This window comes from Triturus cristatus, chromosome 12 (genome assembly GCF_964204655.1).
Source record: "Triturus cristatus chromosome 12, aTriCri1.1, whole genome shotgun sequence".
NCBI lineage: Eukaryota > Metazoa > Chordata > Amphibia > Caudata > Salamandridae > Triturus > Triturus cristatus.
Genome location: NC_140595.1, coordinates 80,457,670 through 80,481,893, shown reverse-complemented (window position 1 = coordinate 80,481,893; position 24,224 = coordinate 80,457,670). Strand labels below are relative to the sequence as shown.

General features: G+C 48.7%; 1 protein-coding gene across 9 annotated transcripts in view; it reads right to left on the bottom strand.

The window, feature by feature from the left end:
• Positions 1-24,224, bottom strand: part of POGZ (pogo transposable element derived with ZNF domain) — a 411,414-nt gene that overhangs the window by 71,706 nt on the left and 315,484 nt on the right. For 6 of the 9 annotated variants that reach the window (XM_085639417.1, XM_085639420.1, XM_085639421.1 and 3 more), the window contains exon 15: positions 16,763-16,998. In XM_085639417.1, coding sequence (XP_085495543.1) covers positions 16,763-16,998 — 236 coding nt within the window. The remainder of the gene's footprint in view (positions 1-16,762; positions 16,999-24,224) is intronic. The other 3 variants (XM_085639422.1, XM_085639423.1, XM_085639424.1) reach the window with 1 other exon arrangement.

The following is a 24,224-nucleotide window of genomic DNA, read 5'->3' as shown; positions in this document are numbered from 1 at the left end:
ACCTCCTTTGTCGACAGGACTGGCTTCACGGAGACGGATACCAGCATCGACGGCGATGATGCCGATGACATTATCATCTGCGGCTTCGGCGACGAGAAAGCAGAAGTTTACGAAGACATCGTCGTTGAGCTCGTCGACGAGGAACCCCGTTTCTGAGGTAAATCTCTGTCAGAAACTTGTTTGGAAGCCTGAGACTTCACAGTCTTTCTCGGGGGCGTAGATGGAAGAGTTTTACTCTTAGAAGGTGGAGGAGCCTTTTTTGAAGTAGAAGGCAGCTCAGCACTCTTAGAAGTGTGCTGTTTTTTCGACAGCTTAGCCCCAGGAGAAGATAAATCCGTGTCAGCTGTCCTCTTCCTAGAGGAAGTAGTCTTGACAGAGGCAATTGAATATGCTACTTACCAGTATGCATCTGTTCTTGGCATGTAGGGCTGCTGACATTCATATCTGTGCATAGATCGCCGCCTAGTGTTGGGTCCGGATGTTTGCACGTTGTTGTCCTGGAAGAGTCTTCGAAGTATCCTGAGATAGGTGACTCCTCCCCTGGACCACAGTGCGCATGGGCATCCTCTCCATCCTCAGATTGTTTTTCGCCATTGTGGCAGTGATGGAGTAGATACAGAAAGTGATGACCATGCTATACAGTAATTCTGAGAGCTGCAGCTGCTACAGGCGCCGGGGAGGAGGGTGGGCGATATGAATGTCAGCAGCCCTACATGCCAAGAACAGATGCATACTGGTAAGTAGCATATTCAGTTCGAGGCATGTGGGCTGCTGAATTCATATCTGTGCATAGAATACATAGCAGTACCTCCTATTAGCGGCGGCCACCAGTGCCAGCTGCAGCGGTCTGAAAAAGAGTTTTGAGAACAGCCTGTCCTACAGCTGCCTGCTGTTTTGAGTGTACATCTACACAGTAGTGTTTGGTAAATGTATGTATAGTGGACCATGTGGCTGCTCTACATATTTCCTGTAAGGAATGTTTCCCAGGAAAGCCATGGACGCCCCTAACTTACGTGTTGAGTGGGCTCGTGGGGGAATCGTTAATGTGCGTTTAGCCTTTTGATAGCAAATTTGAATACATTTAACGATCCATCTGGCTATACCTGCTTTGGAGATGGCGTTGCCTTTGTGTTGTGGAGAAAAGGCAACGAAAAGTTGTTTTGTCTTCCTAAAGTCTTTAGTTCTGTCTATATAGTACATGAGGGCTCTTTTGACATCTAGTGTATGGAGCATTCTTTCAGCGACATTTTGTGGATTCTGAAAGAAAACAGGCAGTTCAATAGTTTGATTCATGTGGAACTGCGATATTACTTTAGGCATGAATTTGGGGTTGGTACGTAGTACGACCCTGTTTGCGTGAACCTGTATGAATGGCTCTTGAATGGTTAGTGCCTGGAGTTCACTAACTCTTCTTAACAAAGTGATTGCCACTAGGAAAGCTACTTTCCAGGTGAGGAATTGAATCTCACATGAGTGGAGAGGTTCGAAGGGTGGACCCATCAGTCGGGTGAGGACCAAGTTGAGGTTCCACACCGGTGCTGGTGGGTGTCTTGGGGGAATTACTCGTTTAAGTCCCTCCAAGAAAGCTTTGATGGCAGGCACTCTGAATAAAGAGAGGTGCTGCCTGTTCTGGAGATAGGCTGCTATTGCAGTCAAGTGGATACGTATTGAGGTGTATGCCAGATTGCATCGGTATAGGTGTAAGAGGTAACAGATTATATTTTGAATGGATGCGTCTAGCGGGTTAATGTCATTGTTGTTGCAATAAATGACAAACCTCTTCCATTTAGCTGCATAGCAAGCTCTGGTATTGGGTCTCCTGGCCTCCTTAATGATCTCCATACAGTCAGGTGGCAGGTTTAGGTAGCCAAACTCTAGGACTTCAGGAGCCAGATTGCCAGGTTCAGCTGTTGCGGATCTGGGTGCTGAATTTCGCCATGGTTCTGCGTTAAGAGTGCAGGTTTGATCTGCAGCCTTTGATGCGGCACCACGGAAAGTTCTAGAAAGGTGGTGTACCATGGCTGGCGCGCCCATGTGGGAGCAACTAGGATGAGTGTTAGTGAGTGCTGTCGCAGTTTGCGTGCCACCAGCGGTATTAATGGCGCTGGGGGAAAAGCGTACGCAAATCTGCCGGACCATTTCATCCATATCGCATTGCCCTGCGACTGTGGATGTGGGAACCTGGCGGCAAAGCTTTGGCATTTTGCGTTTTCCCTTGTGGCGAATAGGTCTATCTCCGGATGACCCCACTGTTGGAAGTACGGTTGGAGTACTGACGGGTGTAGCTCCCACTCGTGCATCTGGTGGCTGTGTCTGCTGAGCAGATCTGCCATCTGGTTGTCCTTGCCGTGGAGGTGTTCCGCCATGAGGAATATGTTCCTCTGAATGGCCCACTTCCACATGCTCTGAGCCAGATGAGACAACTGTGGAGAGTGTGTTCCTCCCTGCTTTTGTATGTAGTACATGGCAGTCATGTTGTCCGTCCGGATCAACACGACTTTGTTGCACAAGTGTACTTTGAATGCCTTCATAGCCAGGAAGATCGCCATCAGTTCTAGAAGGTTGATGTGCATCTTCTTTTGTTGTATTGTCCATAGTCCCTGCACTGTGTAATTGAGTACATGAGCTCCCCATCCCTGGAGAGACGCGTCCGCCGTCAGTATTATTTGTGGAACAGGTTCTTGGAACGGTCGGCCCTTGCAAAGGTTTTGTGGATTCCACCAATGCAGAGAGTTGTATGCCCGACCGCTCACCAACACTAGGTCTTTTAATTGCCCGTGAGCCTGATTCCATTGACGTGCCAAGCACTCCTGAAGCGGGCGCATATGTAGTCTCGCGTGTGGGACTATGAAAATGCAGGAGGCCATCATGCCTATCAACTGCATGAACACTCGCGCAGGAAGGGAGTGTTGAGGTTTGAACTTTGAGATCAGCATTTGCATGCTGTTGATCCTCACTAAATTTGGCTGAGCTGTGGCTGCCAGAGTGTCTATGGTCGCACCCAGGTACTGTTGTACGTGTGCGGGTTGGAGATGTGATTTTGGGTAATTTAGTGAGAATCCCAGACTGTGAAGAAGGTGAATGGTGAGGGATATGTGGCTGGCACATTGCTGGGCTGACTTTGCCTGAACAAGCCAGTCGTCCAGGTAAGGGTAGACGTGAATGTGTTGTCTCCGTAGATGTGCAACCACTGTAGCTAGGCACTTGGTGAAAACTCTGGTTGCTGTTGTCACACCGAAGGGGAGGACTTTGAATTGGTAGTGCTGCCCCTGAATAGTGAACCTGAGATATTTCCTGTGTGATGGGTGCATGGGTATGTGGAAGTACGCATCTTTGAGGTCTAGTGTGGCTAGGAAGTCTCCCTGGCTGAGCAGTGGGAGAACCTGCTGTAGGGTGAGCATATGGAAATGCTCTGAGAGAATGTAGTGATTGAGGGGTCTCAGGTCTAATATAGGTCTGAGCGACCCGTCCTTTTTTGGGATTAGGAAGTACAGAGAGTACACCCCTGTCCCCTGCTGGTTGAAGGGCACGACCTCTATTGCACCTTTTTGCAGCATACTTAGCACTTCCTGCTGCAATAATGCTAAGTGCTCTGCGGACATGGGACGGTGCTTTGGCGGTATTGTGGGTGGAGTGGAGGTTAATTCGAGAAAGTAACCGTGCTGGATAATATCCCTGACCCACCTGTCCGTGGTGATGGTATTCCACGTGGACAGAAACCGCTGGAGTCTCCCCCCGACAGGTGTTATGTGGTCGGGGGGAAGGGAGAGGGCGTCACTGTTTGTTCTTGGGTGAGGACCTGGTGTTGCCTTAACAGCGTCCTCTGCCCTTGGTGCTGGAGCCACGATATCCACCTCTGTTGTTTTTATCGTAGGTACTCTGTGTGCCCCCTTTATTGTATGTTTGCTGTGACCCCTGTCCTCTAGCTGCTCCCCTATTCCCGGGGCGACGAAAGGAGCCACTACGAAATGTTTGTGTTTGCAGAGCCCCCATTGACTTTGCAGTGTCAGTGTCCTTTTTTATCTTTTCTAAGGTGGTGTCAACTTCTGGTCCGAATAAGTAGTCGGGGTTGACAGGCTGATTTAGGATGTTGTTTTGAATCTCAGGTTTGAATCCGGAGATTCTTAACCAAGCGTGTCGGCGTAACATGACGCTGGTGTTTATCGCCCTCGCAGCTGTGTCGGCAGCATCTAGTGCGCACTTAATGGATGCGTTTGTAAGAAGTTGTCCCTCTCTGATGAGGAGCTCCGCTGCCTCTTTGTACTCGTCTGGCAGATGTTGGAGTAGTGACTCTAGCGTGTCATAGTGTGAACGATCGTAGCGAGCCAGGAGGGCCTGTGTATTGGCAATGCGCCAGATGTTTGCTGCTTGAGCTGCAATCCTCTTGCCTGAGGTCTCCAGCACCTTGGACTCTTTGTCTGGGGGAGGAGCATCACCAGTTGTTTGCGAGTGCACTCGTTTGCGAGCGTTAGCAACCACCATGGAGTCCAGAGGTAACTGACCTCTAATGTACATAGGGTCCCCGGGCGCAGGTTTGTATTTTTTTTCAATCCTGGGGTTTATCACCCGTGCCCTGGTTGTTTCCTTGAAAATGTCCTTTGCTGGCTTGAGAACACCTTTCAACATGGGCAGAGTCTTGACAGTCCTCTCAGAGGAGGCGAAAGTGTCCACCAAGAAGTCGTCCTCAACTGTGTCAGAGTGGAGTTGCACTCCATGATTGGCTGCAGAACGTTCTATGAGGGCATTGAAGGCAACAGTGTCCTCTGTGGGAGATGTTTTTGCGCCGTAAAGCTGCGTGTCCTGGGTATCTGTTGTGGCACCCGGGTCTGCAGGGTCATCCCAGGCTTGATCTGGGTCCTGCTGCTCCTCAGGATCTATATCCCTAGGGAAGGTGGTATCATCACCCATGTAATCCTCCATTGCGTCCGTGTCGGAGGGCGCTGGAGAAAAGGACTGGGGATCCGGATAGGAGGTATGCAGGCGTTCGTATAGAACCGGTTCCGATTCTGCTGGCAGTTTCTGCTTTAGAGGGATTCTGTAGGAGTCCAAGGCCTGCTCTGGTGTGACCTTCCGTTTTCGGAGCATGAGTCTGCCGGTGTCGGCGTCGATGAATTGGGACGGTGAAGGCCCAGTAGGAGAGTGTCCAGTAGATGGGGACCTTGTCTGGCTGACACGTGTTCGGATCTCGAACATCTTTGGCGCCGTGGACGGCGGCAAATCAAAAGTGATGTTGGTTGGTGCCGAAGGTGCCTTTGGAGCTTTTTTCGGGTCGGGGCCCGACGTGGACTGGAGGGCTGCCTGTTCTCTGATGCGTTGCAATGACGCCGCAACTTATGCACCGAGAACGCCGAAGGTTCTTTGGTGCCGAGTGGTTCTGCAGAGGTAGGCGTGGACTGCTTCGGAGCCACAGGGTCATCGATTCGAGGAGAGGTAGTAGCGGTCGACGAAGTCGATGACTTGACCCTAGTCGCTACCTTCGAAGCGGACTCCGATGGAGCGGCCATTTTAACTTTGGTGGTCGGGGCCGATTGCTTCGGTGCCGGGGGCCGAGGCGCTTTTGTGGTACCGATGGCCTTCCTTTTCGGGTCGGTACCGACATCCGCTGCAGTGAGTTTTTTTTTTTTTTATGGAAAGAATGATTTTTTTTAAATTTTTAACAATACTAATAGCCCACCAGACCTTAGAATGGGGTGGTACACTAACCCCCACAACTACCTCAACAGGCCACATGTGACCCCTTAAGGAAAAGGGATTTCTGGGTGGTGCATGAAAGAAAGAGCAGAAAACTGTTGGGACTGCCTGCCATGAATCCGCCAACCCCTGTACCAATGCAGGAGCTGGTTTGAGTGCTAGAAGACTTGTTTTTTTTTTTTGAAAAATTTTATTGAAATTAGGCAAATCCAATAATACAAAGTTTACGGCTGTGCAATCAACAAAAAGCAAATCAGTAGCCACTGTGTGACACTTCCGGTTCTTAGATAAACAATACCACATCAGCAATGCAACTGACAACACGATCCCATCTACCAATCCATCATCGACACCTGCCCGAACCTGAACCAGGGGGATCTCTGACCCGTGCTCTGTCTCTAGGGCACTAAAGCCACCCTCCACCCCTGCTCATATCTCGAACATGGGAAAACGCCATGTGGCACACAGTACCTGACCCCAGGAGCTAAATATCCCTGCGTCCGCACCCTCCCATGACCACTACATCTGCGTAACATTGGTAGGTACAACCTACCCCACTCCAGTGGGAGCTATTCCGGGATTCGGGGATGGCGGGGTCGAGCCAGGTAAGCCTGCAATGTACGTTTTATAAGGGCCCCAGATGTCCCTAGGACGCGCTATCGTGGGGAGGAGACTAGAGTAGATCTCGCTATTCATGCTACAGAAAGCCATGGCCGTAAGCCACGTCTTGGACGTGGGAGCTGTCTTCTTCCCCCAGTGCCTTGCTATCTCCCTCTTGGCCAGGAGAAGCCCCAGAGAGGCCAATTTACGGACATTCTTTGGGAAATTGACGGTATACCCCAACAGTGCGACCTCAGGAGTGGGAACCAGAGTCAGCTCTAGCATCTCTTCTAGGATCTTGTGAACCTGTGTCCAGAATGTCTGTAGTCTCGGACACGTCCAAGACATGTGTGCAAAATCGGCATGTGGTGTAGCGCATTTCCAGCAGGTGTGTGGCCGCGCGGGATCAATGGCATGGAGTCTAACAGGGGTCATATACCAACGGCGTAGGAATTTATAGTGTAGGAGTTTGTGTCGACTGTTCAGTGACACCGTGTCGGTGACCTTGCAACATGCCGTCCATTGTTCGTCCGTGATAGGCCTATCCAGGTCTGTTCCCCATTCCTCCCGCGCACGATCGTCCGTACAGGGGACCCGTGCTGCGCACGCCCTGTACAGCTTGGAAACAATATGTGCCCCCGTATCGGCGTCAATCAGGGTGGTGAGGGGTTCCAAGGAGGCCGGCTCGAGGGGAAATCCCTTAATCTCCGCCCGGGCGGCGCAATAGAGCCGGCGAAGAACGAACCGGTCCATGAATGTAGCATCACTGAATCGAGCGTCCTCCGATGCCGAGAAAATGTGCCCACCCGGGTATAAGTCCCCGATCCTGGTGAGGTCAAATTTCGTCAACGTTCGTTGCACCAGTGCTTCATCCGTGCCCGGTAACAGCCCAGGGTTGGGTATCGGGAGGGAAGAAGAATACAGCAGAGGCTGAGCCAAATAGCGCGAGAGCCTGCTCCACGCCCAGCTGGTGGTAGATACCGTTTGAATGTCCATTGGGTCTCTGGGGACACCTCTGGGCAACACCACCGACAAGCGACCCGGGAGGACAAAGTCCGCCTCTGGGCGAAGGAATGGGATCCGAGCATCAGGGTGATACCAGGCATAGGCATGTGCACACTGAGCGACTAGGTAGTATAAATATAAATCAGGCACTCCAAGGCCACCTCGATCCTGTGGGAGTGTGAGAGTCGCCCAGCGGATCCGGGGGTGTTTCCCGCCCCAGACCAGTCTAATCATGAGGGACCGCAGGGTGCAGAAAAAGGTCCGGGTTAGAGGGATAGGGATATTATTGAAAAGATACAAAAATTTGGGGAGCACTATCATTTTAAGAATAGCTATCCTAGCGGACATAGAGAGCGGGAGCCGCAGCCACCCATCCACCTGAGTCTCCAGTCGCGCAATCGCGCGGCCATAGTTGAGGCGGATGATTTCGTCCGTGCTCAAATGTATTTGTATGCCCAGGTACCGCACCGAGTCCGGGAACCACTCCAGAGGGAACTCACACTGCCATGGGGAGGTGCCACTAGTCAATGGAAAGATGATGGACTTATGCCAGTTTATGCCCAGACCCGAGTGGCTACCGAAACGAAGGATTTCATGTATCAAGGGGGCAAGGTTGGCCTGCGGCTCCCTGACATACAGGATTGTGTCATCGGCATAGAGAGAGGCCAGCAGTGGGCCCGTCCGAAACTGGAGACCCCTGTGGAGGTGCCGCTCCTGGAAATGCCGAATCAGGGGGTCCATAGCCAAAATAAACAAGAGCGGTGAAAGCGGGCAACCCTGCCGCGTACCGCGCGTGAGCGAGAATGGGCGAGATAGCGTGCCGTTGAGACGCAAACGGGCCGTAGGGCGACTATAGAGAAGTCTGACAGTCGCCAGGAAGTTTGCAGGCATGCCCATGCGCTCCATGACGGAAAGAAAGAAAGGCCATTCTAAAGAATCGAACGCTTTTTCGGTGTCTAGGAGGATCGCTGCAGCCGGTGTGGTCGGGTTAATTCTGTGCAGAACCGTGAACAGCGTACGCAAATTCAGCGACGTCGAGCGGCGGGGGACAAAGCCAGACTGTGCGGGCGATATAATGAATTCCATCAGCTGGGAAAGCCTGTTGGCTACTATCTTGGCCAAGATCTTATAGTCAGTGTTTAAGAGGGAGAGGGGCCTGTACGACCCACACAACGTCGGGTCCTTATTCGGCTTCGGGAGCAGCACAAGGACTGCCTCACTCAGAGTAGACGGGAGGGAGCCACGCTCCAAGGCCTCCGCATACACCTCTATTAACTTGGGCGCCAGCAGATCAGAAAAGGCCTTGTAAAAGTCAGCGGAGAAGCCATCAAGGCCCGGGGCTGAAGAGCCCCGAAGCACTTTGATCGCCCCCCCGCACTTCCGCCACCGTTATAGGTTCCGCCATGAACTCCTGCATGCCCCTATCCAGGAACACAAGAGCGATTTCCGATAGATAGGCCGCACGAGCGGCCGCGGCGTCACCCAACTTGGTGGTGTATAGATCTGTGTAGTAGGCCAGGAATTCGTCCCGGATCTCAGCGGGCGTTGTGCGGAGCTCACCATCCGTGCCCCGCACCTCGGCGATCAGGGACTTGCTGTATGGTGGTCGTAAGGCCTGCGCTAGCGTGCGCACTGGCCTGTCCCCCTCTCCATACCTACGTGCAACCTGGTATTTCCCCAAATAAAGGATCTCCCTGTCCGCGGCCTCCCGGAAGTCGGACAACAGGCGTAAGCGCCTGGTAAATACCTCGTCAGAGGGTGCTTGCTGCGCCTCAGTGTCTAGCGCGTCTAGCTGTGTCTCCAGTTGTGTTATTGTTGTGCGCAATACCTTCAGGACCCCCGCGTGCTTAGCTATGCAAACCCCTCTGATATATGCCTTGAACCCATCCCAGAGCACTGCCCACGAGTCCACCGAGCCAGTATTTATGGTGAAGTAGTCCTCTATCGCCTCGGAAACCTCATGTACAAAAAGGTCATCCAATAGCGCCCTCCCAGGGAAACGCCACTGCCGCTCAAAACCCTCAGGTCGAGGAACGTCTAAGCCAAGTAGGACTGGGGAGTGGTCCGAGTACGTTCTCGGGAACGTCCTCAATGCGCGGAACCAAGGGGCCAGGCCCGGGGAGAGGAGCCAGTAGTCAATTCTGGTCCAAGTGTTGTGTTGTCCTGAAAAGTGTGTGTAGTCAGTAGTGTTCGGGTTTCGCCTGCGCCATATATCCGTCAGTGAGAACCGACGGCAAAGGTCCTGGAATGCGCGCCTTGCCCTAGGCTTAGAATCAGTGGCCCCAGAGGTGCTATCCAGCCTTACATCCAGCAACATATTTAGGTCGCCGCCCAGCAGGACGCCAGCCGGCGCTAGGGTTACCAGCTGGGCCGCAAGCGCATGGAAAAAGTCAGGGGAATCAGTGTTGGGGGCATACACACAGACAAGAGTGACAGCATGGCCCATCAAAACCCCCTTTACAATACAGTAGCTCCCCTCCCTGTCTCCCAGAAACGTCTGGCACTGAAACGGGACTCTCTTATGGATCAGCACCGCAGTGCCTCTGGCGTAATTACTGAAATTGGCAAAGTATCGGTGAGCGCCCCAGGAAGCTGCAAAGCGGGAGGTCGTTGGAGCGTGCAGATGAGTCTCTTGAAGAAAAGCAATGTCCACCCGGTGCCGATTTAAGTAGTGCAGTATTTGTTTGCATTTACTCCGGTTGTTCAGGCCCCGGACATTCCAAGTCATTAACGATAGATTGAGAGGAGCTTCATTCAGACCTATGTGGGCCATTGATGCCAGTCAGCAAGTAATGGGAGCAACAAAACCGGGATGTCACTGTGTATCAATAAAGTTCGTTCACACATAGCCATATTAGAAGAATCAAAAATGCTTACCCCTACCCCCCTCCCCCCACCCAGCCAAACCACGCAAACGTGAGGCAACCCCAATCCTGGAAAAAAAGAACATAGCTCTAGACAGTAATACCAAGTGTAACCAAACAGTAGAAAGCAGAGCATCGCAACAAAAAACGATCCCATCGGTTTCAACCAAAGGGGGATGACAACGATCCGCAATCCACCCAGCGCTGCAGCACAAATATACTCCAAATGTTAATACGTCCCTCAATAACCAAAGTCAAACAGTGCAAAGTTCGGTGACGGGCGCCGTCTCAGCCGACACCGGAGGTCGAGAACAGGTCCTGGCTGCCCGCAGACCCACTACCAGGGGGAGACCGTCCACCCTCATCCCCCCCCGGCGGGCCTCTGCGCGGCTTGTAGGTACGGCAAAAATCCTGCACCGCAGCGGGATTGTCAAATAGCCGAGCTCGGCCATCAACCTCGACCCGGAGCCGGGCCGGATAGAGCATGCCATATTTAAGGCCCAGGTTCCGGAGCGCCGCCTTCACCCCCGCATACTTACGCCTGGCCTCCTGGACCATGGCGGTGAAGTCTGGGTAGAATGAGAGTCTTGAGCCCTGCCAGGTAATCTCGCCCTTCTCTCTGGCAAGCCGCAAGGCAGTGTCGCGGTCTCGGAAGTTCATAATGCGGGCAATCAGTGGGCGAGGCGGAAGCCCCGGGTTAGGTCTCGGCCCCAGGGAGCGATGAGCACGCTCCACCACGAAGCCAGGAGTGAAGGAGTCTCTCCCAAAAATATCAGCCAACAGTTGTTCCACAAAAACATCAAGCCTGCCCGTGGCCTCCGGAACCCCAATAATTCGCACATTTTTGCGCCGACTGCGCGATTCCAAATCTTCGTTTTTGCTGGCCACTTCCTTCAATATGCGCTCCAATCTGTCCACCCTTTTGATCTCCTGCACCGATTTATCCTCCACTGCAGAGATCCGGGCCTCAGCCTCTCCCAAACGCTTGTCGTGGGCCTGGATTTTGGCCCCCATAGTTTCCAGAGTCTTATCTAGGGCGTCAAAGCGACCATCCAGGGCCCTGAAGCCGGCGCGCATCTCCTGTAGCCAGTCCGGGGACGGGGCACGGGCCATCGAGCCGCCGGTCGCTCCACCGGCTGGGTCCGGCATGTCAGGGCGGTTTTCCGCGGGCTGCTCAGACAGTTTCTCGAACTGCAGCGTTTTCTGTTTGGGGTCTTTGCGACCCATGCCCACAACCGCCAGACGGCCACCAGCCAGTCGTGTGTAGAGTAGGGGAGGCACCGGTGCGATGGAGCGTCAGTCCAATGGCGCAGGCCAATCCTTAGCCAAGCTATTCTGGACCACGGGCATTGTTGGGCCCACCGGCACCGGACAGATCTCGACCTCACTGTGCAGCAGGCAAGGGCCACAACTCCATGGAGCCAGCAGGGTCACAAAGGAACATCAAGTGCACCAGCGCGATGTAGTCAGCAGCCGCGACTCGAGGCCGCCGGAAGGGGCAAGGGAGGAACGCACAAACCGGCCGCGGAGCACATGGCCAACCCAGAGAGGGCCCAAGGATCGAGGCAGAGACAACCCGGGCGCCAGGCCCAGCGAAGGGCCCCAACCGCCCCCCCCCCACCGCTAGCAGGCCGTCTCACCACCCCTCCCAGGCCCCCCGACCGAATTAGCCCGGGGCCCCAGGGAGGAGATAACGAGCGAGGCCGCGCCCGGAGCGCAAGGCAAGAGCCGAGCGCCCGGTCGTCCTCCGGTCCGCAACGGTACAGGGAGAGAAGCGGGTCCCCGCCAGACAGCACCACGGTGCTCAATGCCCCCCCCCCCCCCCCCTGAGCCCCCCGGGTACCTGTCTCTCGGCCGGCCGCCTTCCTCGCACTCGCGTCCCCCATCCCCGGATCAGCCCGCCATCTTAGGCCTCAGGATAATGTGGTCGTCGCCGGGCGCCCCCGTGGCCCGGGAGGTCCGTTCTGCATCCCAGCGCACTCCGGGGCCGTAGTAGGGTCAGCGGCGGTGTCTGGCGTCCCGCGCCCGCATCAGGAGGGCGAGGAAAGCAGGGTTTGCGCCGGGTTGATGGCGGAGCTTCAACGCCGTGCGGCCATCTTAGCTCGCGGCTTGGCCACGCCCCCGCTGCAGTGAGTTCGGCGCCGAAATCTCTTTTAGTGCGTTCGGAGCCGATGGTCTTGGCTGGCGTCGAAGGAGTGGAGGTCTTCGAGGGCTTCGAGCCGACCACTGCTAGTTTCACTTTCGGTTTCTGTGGAACCGGTGCGACGATTGGTTTCGGTTTCGTTGAAGGGAAACCAGTCTTTTTCGGCAATAATGGCTCTTGCGGAATGTTTGGGGCCGGGCCAGAAGGCGGGGCCGAAGAACTGCGGGATTGATCTCGGGTAAGGCCCGGAGGCGATCCCTTGACCGGAGCCGTAGAATGACGCACTTTGATAGCCTCCGTTTCGACGGGTAGGCCCTGCTCTTCACCAGAGCTATCTTCTTCGGCCCCAAAGGCCTCATCGTAGTCTCCTACCTCATCGTCAGCTTCTTCCCTGTGAAAAAGGGCTTCATCGGCGTCTTCCGATCGGGAATCGTGTTCGGAAGCGGGGCTGGAGTTCATGTCTTCCACACTTGCAACATCCTCGTCCTCGGTGCTGAAGATGTTGGCCGGGGCCGGTGCCGATTGCTGCGCTTCTAATCTCGCTGCCCGTCGATTCCGGAGAGTCTTCTTGGATCTGAATCGGGCACAGGCCATACATTTTGATTCGTCGTGATCCGGCGAGAGGCATTTGTTGCACACCGGGTGGACGTCGATATGTGGATATTTAGCGTGGCAAACAGGACACCGTTTGAATGGGGTCCTCGATTCCATCGTCGATGTAAGGTCGATGGTCGGATTAAACGGATCCGAAAAACTTGAATAAGTTTGCTAAACTAAGCAAGAAAGCTGTCGATACCGAGCGGGAACAGTACCGACGAAAACTAAAGGCCTTTTGGCCTTAAACTAAATTTTCCTAACTTGAGCTAAGATAAGCACATCCGAACCCAATTGCGGAAAAAAACAATCTGAGGATGGAGAGGATGCCCATGCGCACTGTGGTCCAGGGGAGGAGTCACCTATCTCAGGATACTTCGAAGACTCTTCCAGGACAACAACGTGCAAACATCCGGACCCAACACTAGGCGGCGATCTATGCACAGATATGAATTCAGCAGCCCACATGCCTCGAACACTCCCAACTTCAGATAAGGGATTGTCCTGATCTTTAATCTTCTGTAGCCACAGAAGTAGACGCCCCTCTCTGTCCCTCAGAGTCATTTGTGGGAAAGTTCTGCAGATCTTGCAGTCTCTCACCTGGTGGTCAGGTAACAAGCAGTAAATGCACTTTTTTTGGGCTCTTCTGAAAACAGTCGGAGCTTCCCACAAGATTGAAAGAGATTTCTTTGAAGAAGACATCATCAAATGAAGAATTCCTGAAGAAACCAGAGCAATACGGAGCAGAGCTCAGGGAGACTCCCTTCACAAGACGTGCGGTAGAAAATCTGAGAGCCTGAGCCTCTGAGGAGAACATTCTGGAGGGTGCTGTCGCATGATTGGCTGTAGTTTGGACTATATATAATGACTTGGACGAGTCATGAAAGTAGAGGATTTTTTCCTTTGGACTTCTGGCTACTTTACTTCCTGGTTCTAGGTTACCTAGGATATGGTTTCTATATGCATGTATATTGCTATTTTTATGTACCTTGGGACTCCCACTCCGCCGACGGGGAATGATTCAGGCATGTGAATCTATGAAAGATACCCCAATACTGGAGAATTCAAGAGTTCAGGAGCTAGGCCTCTTAGTTCATCAATGGAAGTTTGGAATCCAAGATCTGTCCCCTGAACTTGACCAGTCTGGTGTGCATGGTATTTTCTTCTGTGGGACACGTGACAGGTGAAGATCAATGAATCACCAATGACTTGGTCATTTTGGAGCCCACAAAATGCAATCATAATCATCCAAGCCTTGAAACCTGTCAGCTTCATGATGACTGAGAGAATTATGGGTATCTGGGGAAAATTGTATAAAAATGGCTTTGACAAAATCTATCAAAAGGGCGTTCCCCATAGTGTTGGGTTAGTAAAACCTAGTAGTTTGGGCATTTTTTGTAGGTTTTTTTCTGCATTTGTAATGGGATCAATCCACAGAAAACCTTATTCATGAAAAAGTCTGAGCAAAACTACATTGTTTAATGTGCACTGATCCTCATGCAAGATTCTACTGAGAGGTTGCTTCTGTGTTGTGAACTCCAAAGAGATAAGATGCAGTGATGTCAAGATTCCTGGCTACTAGCCAATTCCATATTGTCTGTGCTTCAAGATGTAGAATGCTGGAGCAAGTCCCTTTGTGTCTGTACAGATCACACATTGTGTTTGAACTGTCAGTCAGAACTGGCAGCTGAAATGTATGACTTGTGAATCCAGAGAACTGCTCTAAACTAAAGGAGATAAATATGGTAGGACTTCTATCCTTCTTCCCATATGTCCCTTGCATGTTAATGTTATCTATGTGTTCTCCCCATCCTGGAATATAGGCATCCATAGCCCCAGACTGTGATGGGGGATTCTGATGTACAGTATTACATGCAGGAGATTTTCTAAACTGCTGCACCAAGGAAGAGTCAGACTTGAAGCCCAAATGAGTCAACTGATTTTACCAGCTGCCTCAAAATTGGCCCCACTGTCCTTGCGGGCACTGCTGCCGCTGTCTAATCCACAGGTGGGCATGTGGGACCAGGGTAATTAAGAACGCAATGGCTATCAGCAGTAACGAGATACAACAGGCTGCCTGATACAATACCCTAGAAGATTGTGACACTTCAGACAAATAAAGTTGTCCTGCATGAATATTCATTTCTGCTGTCTACCAGTAAGGCTCCAAGATAATGAATGGACTAAAATGGTGTGGAGGTTGACTTTGCCTGATCCATTCTCAGGCCCAAATAGTGGAGGATGGAGAGAAAGAAGCATGTGAAAGTGTCACAAAATGACTCCAGAAGTGGCTGCCTTGCTGAGCCAGTCATCCAAGTAAGGTAAAATACGAAAAAATCATATTTCTCCAATCATGCTTTTTGAGAAGTTCTAAGAATGCACTTCAGATCAAACGGAAGCACCCTGTATTGATAATGCTTACAGCCCAAGATAAACCTCAGGAACATGAAATATAAAAATAACCATCCTGGAAATCTGAGGCACAAACCTAGTCCCCTTGAAGAACCTGGGGGTAGATTTTATGGAGCATCAACACTTAAAAAGTCTTAATTTATCCATTTGTTTGATGTTTTTAGATTGACAACAGGTCTGAACTGCTGTGTCGGACCCTTTTTTTCTCCAAACCACAAAGTAACAGAAATAAATTTCGATAAGGTGGTTTCTGTTGTGCCTTTTGCTGATGGTATTGATGTTGTTACTGAGAGGCTTGAGCGCTCTGTTGCGAATAGCGGTCTTCTTTGGGACTGAACTGATGTATCCTACATTCCACCTTTTTCTCCAATCTGTCTTCAGGGTCTCCATTTCCGTCTTCATGCATTGCATTTCTTCATATGCATGTGAGCCAAACAAAGACCTTCCACAGAAAGGAAGGTTCAAAATTCTCTTCTGAGAATCAAGCCTGCAAGTTATTGCAAAATGTACCAGCCAGTCAAAGCCAGCCCTTAACAGTAGACTTGTGTAGCCAGGTCTGAGAAGTCTGCCACTGCAATGATGACCTATTAGATAGGATAAAGCTCCCTGAAATCCTCCACGAGGAATCTTTTCAGCGAATTACTGAGGAGAGTCCCAAAAAGATCAGTCACATCTGCTATTTGCACAAGATGCTTTCCTTGGCTTTTTTTTAAATGTACCGTATACTTTGCTTCCAACAGCTTCCATCCACATACTTTCTTTGCAGGAGTGAAGGGACCGTGGAATTGAGAGAAGTATTAAGTACTTTCTCGCAGCAAAAAGTATAACTGAATGTGGTTGAACAGGAAAGGCAAATCTTGATCTGGGGTTTACACATTTTCAACAACCTTGCAAGTACAGGTTTCGCCGAAGCTGGTGTTGGAAATACCTTTGTTTCCATATTTAATAATCCTGGGACCAGCGGAATAGATGGATGAGTAAGAAGAGTGATGCATCTCAAAGACGACAGAATTAATAGTTTAAGTAGCTAGTGCTAGAATGGTAAACTGTAGTGCATATGACTAACATTTCATTGAACCTAGTGATGCAGGGAGTTTGTACGTATTGGACTTTGTATGCCAACCTGAGAGCAGTGAATTTAATTTCATTCATGTGTATAAGAGCAACTTGAAGAAAACTAGGTAGTGACCACACTTATCTGTCACACTAGTTCTCGAATGATGACCTCTTCCTATTCCTCATGACATTCATGAATGTAACCAGCTGTAGGGAAAATATTTCTAAAGGCTGTGAATATGAAGAGCTTTCCATATTGGACAGAATTAGTTTTTGCTTTGCTTAAAACTGAACAATAAAACCAACCCAGGGAGTTGACTGTACAATGAGCCCTGCTATAATGTTCATTTAACCTACACAGTTACTAACATACAGTCAATCCCTTTATTTTAACCACCTTGTAATTTGAAACTTAGCAAGGAGCTCTGACATTTTCTTAACAGTCCGCTTATCCTTGTTCTGCTGGTTAGCTGGGTACTGGAAGACAGGCTGCGCATCTATAGATGGTTGCACCAACAGTGGATTCGACTCCTGCACCGACAGCGATGGCAAGTCCGGTACGACCTGAGGTGAAGCCAATGGAGATGCCATGGACACTGCACGTGGCTGGCCTCGTGAAGCACGGATTGTAACCTGTCACAAATTATAGTATATGTCAAGTACAACTTGAGACTTCACTAAATTCCAAATACTTTAGCGAATTACATTATCGTGCAATTTCTATACATGCAAAACCTATATCCATGCATGTGGAACAAATTTCTGGCTCAGAGTTCAAACTTATTTGCAAGAAACAAATACCTACCAGATAAGGTGTAACGATGAATCCCTAAAGGATCATTTAAAGTCTTTCACCAACAAGTTAGACCAGGCTTCTCCAACGAGTAGCTCGTGAGCTACTGGTGGCTTTTCAGCTACTGTAAGTAGCTCTCTTGTGTGCAGCCCCCCTACTAAATTAGAAGCTTTTGCTTGGCTAAATTTATATATGCATACCATAATGTAAACCTATGTACACCAGACGAAAATGTCTGTATTTTCAGAACTCACACGCTGATGCTTGGAGGAATATGGTTGAATTTTCAAATATATATTTATAGCCGACATTGGAGTGATAAAATGTGAGGCGTTGGGGAGACTTATTCCTAATATTACCTTGGAGCTAGGGACACTGCAGCTATGCTGCTATGTATTACCCATGTAAAAAGCATTTACATTTTTTTTTAGATTACTCCTGACAACCATGCCTGATACACTGAGATGATCACTACTGGTAATCTTACATATGGTGGACACTAATGTAATCTTGTCTGATGTCGTCACTATTATTGCACTAATAAGATTAATAGCTTGTGAGGATTTCATTGAAAATAAGTAGCTCTTACAAAAACAACAACAAAAAAAGTTGGAGGCGCCTGGATTAGGAAAAGCCCACGATAAAACACTTATTTTCCAATTATTTCTAGGGACCAAAATAAGGCTGTTGCTGCAGTATCTATTATGCGCTTTTTTTCCCTGAACGTATTTGAACTAGCTCACATTACTCTGTTTGTTTTTTGCCAAACAAAAGCAGTATCACAAGGAAAAAGAGCTCACTTCAGTGAGAAACAGTTGTAAGGGTTCACAAAGGGCAGATGGATTTATGACCACAGAGGATCAGATAAAGCTTTGTGCCAGTTACAAATATCTCACCTAATGAAACCAAAGTTCTATCCACTCTGCAAGGTTGGGCTGAAGAACGTCTCTGCCTAACCTGGCCTCGGCACTCCAGGTAATATCAATAGTATTACCGAGGAGAAGATCTGCAATCCAATGGTTTAGTCAAAGAGGAAAACAAAAGACCGCTCAATCACTGACTGAATGCAAACAGATGAATTTCTGAAACCGTGAGCATGTCAAATACCACATCTAGCAGATTCTTTAAGTTAATATGCTAAGGAGAACAGTTTCTGGACTATTTCAAAGCGTCAAAATGCTGCAAAGGACTAGATCACTGTAATAAATCTGTGCAGCTGCCGACTGGGCCAATCTCAATCTAAAAGGCTTTTCACTTTCTACAGGAATACAACTCAACTAATTGAAAGTCTACTCAATGCTTCTAAGCCCAGGAGGATTCAATTATTGACATTTTATGTATTGCAACTGTGAAAGTCCACTCATGTTTCTAAAGATGATGTCCCATCAATTACTTTAAGCCACACCAAAACTTGGGTGAAAACATTTCCCATTAAAGGTCTCCCCTGTTATAAACTAATGCCTGCCTCTCAAAAATCACAAAGACAGTTATCAAAAAAAGCGCCAGCTCAATTGTTAACTCAGTCTAATTGTGTTGGAAAGAAATTTCTTGGCCTTTTCCCTCCATTGAAACATATTTTCGATCATGGTGTTACTCTGTGAATCTCACTCACAGTGAACAATTTGCTGGCCTTAGGAAGGTGAACAGACCTTTCAGTTTAGAACCATACATAATTTGTAGCTCGCTTGGAACACAGAAGTATGTGGATTATCATTTTTAGTGCGCTACAAATTACAATTCACTATAAAAACACCACTAGCTTCCTGTTTAATACTTGATCTTAACAAGCATTGGCATAGCCAATAGGTCTCGCCTTTGGGACCTTATGTGTTTAGCCGGAACTTTTGGCTATGTTGTAGAGCATTGTTGCTGTTGTGCATTTTGTTGAAAAGTTATAATAAAAAGCGTTAAGCATTTTTGTTACCTTTATACAAACGGAGACGACATTATATACAACTGAAAAACCTGATTAAAAAAAAAGATTTTAACATAAAAAAGGTCTACTTATTTGTACTTGCACTGCTGGCAACTTCTTCCTGCCTGTTCTTATGCTTATTTGTTATAATTTTTTTTTGTTATGGGGGAGCGGACATAAATAACGGGGGAGTGGATGTTGGAAAACAGTAATTTAATTATAACACGAGCAGCGGACATACACTAGGGGAGAATCAACAGATGACAGATTCCAAGGGCAGACTGACGTGATGCTTAGGTGGTGCGCTTATGCAAAATGGTGGTGGTGAATGATGTTTGGTGCTCAGGTGGTGACACTATATGGTGTGGATTGGAGGTACGTTGTGGATTGTGGAGTTGAAATATGTCGTTTGGTGTGTAATTAATTATGCGGTGTGTATTGGAAATGTGTGGAGTTGAATTGTGTGGTCTGGAACTGTGGTGTTGAGTGAAATTATGCTTCGTGAAATTATGTCATGGTGTGGAGTGCATTTTGCATTAAGTGCAGTGTAATTATGTAGCATATAATTAGGTGGCACTGAGTGGTATTGTGTGGAGTGTATGTTGCATTCAGTAGAGTGTAATTATGTGGTGTGTAATTATGTGGCACTGAGTAGTACTTGGAGTGTATGATGCATTGAGTGCAGTGTACTTATGTAGCATATAAGTATGTTGCACTGTGGGGTATTATGTGGAGTGTATTTATGTTGCATTGAGTAGAGTGTAAGTATGAGGCGTGTAATTATATGGCACTGAGTGGTATTATGTGGAGTGTATTTATGTTGCATTGAGTCAAGTGTAATTATGTGGTGTGTAATTATGTGGCACTGAGTGGTATTATGGGGAGTGTATGTTGTATTCAGTAGAGTGTAATTGTGTGGCGTGTAATTATGTGGCACTGAGTGGTATTATCTGGAGTGTAAGTTGCATTGAGTGCAGTGTAATTATGTAGCACATAATTATGTGGCACTGTGTGGTATTATGTGGAGTGTATATATGCTGCACTGAGCAGAGTGTAAGTATGTGGCGTGTAATTATATGGCACTAAGTGGTATTATGTGGAGTGTATTTATGTTGCAGAGTAGTGTAATTATGTGGCGGGTAATTAAGTGGCACTGAGTGGTATATGGGGAGTGTATGTTGCATTTAGTAGAGTGTAATTGTTTGGCGTGTAATTATGTGGCACTGAGTGGTGTTATTTGGAGTGTATGTTGCACTGAGTGCAGTGTAAATATGTAGCATATAATTAGGCTGTCCGGAATTCGGTTTTAACCGAATCTAACCGACAGTACCCTACCGGACGAAAATCAGCGGACTCGGTTTAAACCGAGTGTCACTGATTTTCGTTGCTGTTGCACCACTTGGCCACTTGATGGAGCCAAAGCGTTAGATTCTGTAGCGTGTACTGTACACAGGGAGACAAGTAAGTGGCCTGCGGTTGCAACTCCTTGTAATAATGCAGTATTTCATGATTGCACTCTGAAGTGTAGAAAAATATTGTAAGAGTTTCATGGCAGCACTTCAGTGCATCGATGGTCGCAAAAAAACAGAAGAGAGAATTATTAGTGAAGGAAACTAGGGCTGTAGAAGAGAGTACATGACCGATCGTCGCACCACCATCCAGTGGTCCTGAACTCTGCAGGGTTCAGAGCTGGACGGGGAGGCAGTCGCCAACAGGACCTCTCCACAGTACACTAAATAGGTTCCAGCTTCCAGTGTGCGTGCCGTGAATGTTAGAAAAGTAAGCAAATAGAAAATGAAGGCGGCGGCCACCATGTTTAAAAGTATAGCCGACGTAAAATCTGTACAGCCGGCAATGAAGTAAAGGTGGCCGCCGCCTTTCTTTTCTATTTAATTGCATACACATATGCAAAGAAGGGGCGAGAAGGAAAAAAATACCTCTGGTCATTTTACAAGCTGCCGAACTGCTGACAATAGGCGCATGGGTGCCATTGTTAAAACTAAAGTGCGGCATCTTACCGATGTTGAAAAGAAGAAAAAAATGAATAAATAAATATTTAAAGTTAAAGCGGGGGGAGGGGGGGTGTACAACACCTAGCTCCCCTGTGTAGACTCGTGGGTGTACAACACCCAGCTCCTTTCTATTGACTCTGCTGTACAACACCCTATACCCCGCTCCCTCTGTAGACTCGGGGGGCTTCTGCCCTGGGTGACGCTGTCGGGTTTTCCATCCAGCCCAGAGGTAGCAGAGGGGGTTGCGCCTTGCTGCGGAGCTCAGAGGATGAAAGTTGCCGTCTCGCTTTACATCATCCCCGCGCTTGGAGACCTAAAAAGGACATTATTATCAGCAGTTGCAAAACGTGGCTCGACCATGACATTTTTAAACAAATTTGAAGCCATTAAAAAATGAAAGATACTACTAAAGGGAAAAAGTTAAAAAGGAATGTTAAACTACATTAAGAGGATACATGTGTAATGTATTAACTCTGATTATCTCCATTTTCAAATTATTTAATCTATTTTGCGGAGCGCAAGGGGGGGGGTCAAGCCCGAGGTACATCTTCTAAGAGTCTTAACGGGATTGGATCCTGGGCCAGCCATTGTGTCAAGGATCACACGGCTCGACTTAAATTCGCCGTACAAAGGTAGTGATAAGGTGGTGAGCTCGGAGCTGATAGGCGAGGTTACAGGCCCTGGAGACGGCGGTATCAGCAGCAAAGCTCCCCGCGGTGTCCCAGTCACAGAGAGGGGCTGACGAGACAGCTAAGGGTCAAGAAAGGGAGGCACATTGAATGGAATGGAGAGCAGAGCGGTGTGTGCTGAAGAACACAAGCAGAGCAGAGTGTGCCCCTGACGGTTCTGAGACAGTGACCGGCACGGCACTGAGGCCTGGAAAATAACTTCAGTAACGGAGCAGAGAGGCGGAGAAAGCATGACGTAGACTCCTGGAAGAGAGAGCGGAGGCCCCTTCTAACACTAACATGACAGCAAAGAGAGGGGGGCTGCCCCGTGTCACTGAAGGAGGGGGCACCTCCGGAGCAGGATTCAACTACGTACACTGGGCATGGGCCCTGGAAGTAGGGGTGCAGCAGCATATTAACTAAATATTTAAAGTTAAAGCGCGATGTGACGCTGGCATGGAAATACTAATCTCCAGCATGTGTACTGTACATAGGGAGACAAGTCAGCAGACATGCCAACCCTCCTGATTCAGGCGGGAGACTACCGATTTCAAGGCTAGTCTCCCGCCTCCCGATTCAAGCATCCAGAAACCCGATTCCTCGGGGTTTCAGCAGACAGGGCTTGGTATTGTGTAACTGCTAATTCTTCCAGCAACAGCCAGTGGCGATGCAGGGGCTCTAGATGAGGTGAAAAACCAACAAAGCCTCATTAACAAGCGAATGGTCTTTTAAAGACCTGTGAAGTACTCGGGGCGGCTGTGTGCGTGCCCCGGCGTGTATGCACTGCCAGCAACCTGCCAGGCCAGTTTACAATACTTGCATCACCCTCTCTCTGCCATTGCGCTCCATGAAGAAAAAAAACGTGCATTTGCGTTTCAAATGTCCGATCCTGCAGCAGCGCACTTCCAAAGCCCATACATGGCAGTAACCCGATTCAAGGCCCCATTCTCCCGATTTTTTCTAAAAAATCTCCCTCTTTGCTCTTCTGAAATGTTGGCATGTATGAGTCAGTGTTCCGCGGTCGTAATTCCCTAAATATACCTAGTGCAACTTCACCCTTATCTGACGAGCAATATGGAGAACACCAGTCCCTTGCACCAAAGACATTGATGTGGTCTATTATTGCTTTGGGAGAAAGGGTCAAGGGGCCAGCAGCTCATCTTTTCAGATTGGAACAGCAAAGAAAAGTGCAATGATCATAGGATTTTACTATAAAGGAAACAACTGAAAAGGTTTAAAATAGCTCAGCACTGCGCTGGAACTATAAAGACACATTTCCAATAATGCCTGTTAAAAGTTATTAGCATGAAAGTTGATCTTACTATAAACCCCACTTACTTGAAGATGACAGCGTCGACACACATCGCAGGGTTTTAGCTTCAAGACTGTTGATCGAAAAAATGGATTTTGCAAAAGTCCCTGGGAGTGCAGCATCTCCTTTTGTGAAATAATTTGTAATGGGTTTGTGGTCTTATACCCCCAATGTTGCATCAGCATTAGAGCGTGTTGCTTTGGAGACCACATTGTGAAATAATGTTTTAAGGCGGCAGTGCCCGGTGTTGGGATTGACAATGCAAGAGACTGAAGTTAGTGTGGAGATACTAATCTCCAGTGTTTGTATTGTAAATATGGAGACAAGTCTCCCCCAGTCGCAACTCCCTGAATGCATGAGAAATGGCTAGCTATGATGCATAGAAATGTCCCTTCACCAACCATGGCGTTTGAAGCCAATGAAGCCTCACTTTGGTACTCTGCGCAAGTGTTAGATCCCTTCCGTAAAGGGGAATTTTCGCCAGACTTTGCGAAGTACAGCTTCATTTTTGACCGCTTTAACACCTCTGAGGGCATATGCACCCAGTTCAACTCATATGTTTCAGAACCTGGCCCAGACCATGTCAACCTTGAGGTGCACCAGTATTGGCATGGAAAGCTACGTCAGTGGCCAGAGTTGGCAAATTGTGTACTGTCTGTTTTGGCGTTGCCAGTCTCAAGTGCCAATGTCGAGAGGGCCTTTTCCCAAATAAAAGTGTACATGGGTATGAAAGAGCGCGAATGACCAAAGATTCACTGAAGAAATATTGTATGGTGTACTACAATAAATTCGACTTGTAAAAATGTATTTTAACCTCATATACACTGTACATAGACTGTCTATATTCCATGCACCAATTAAGAAAGCAAACAATAATAAAAGCAAAGCGTCCCATAAACACCGGTAAAACACCGTTTCAGTTGTTTTTTATGGCGCGAAAATTAGTAACCACTGAAAAGCACTGTTTTTTCGAGGTATTGAAATCACTGGAAAACACTGAAAAAACACCACCAGAATTTACCCAAAATAGAAACTGAAAACAGGAAAGCCTACATATAATAATGTGGTATTGTGTGGAGTGTATGTTACATTCAGTAGAGTGTAATTATGTGGTGTGCAATTATGTGATGTGTAATTATGTGGCACTGAGTGGTATTTT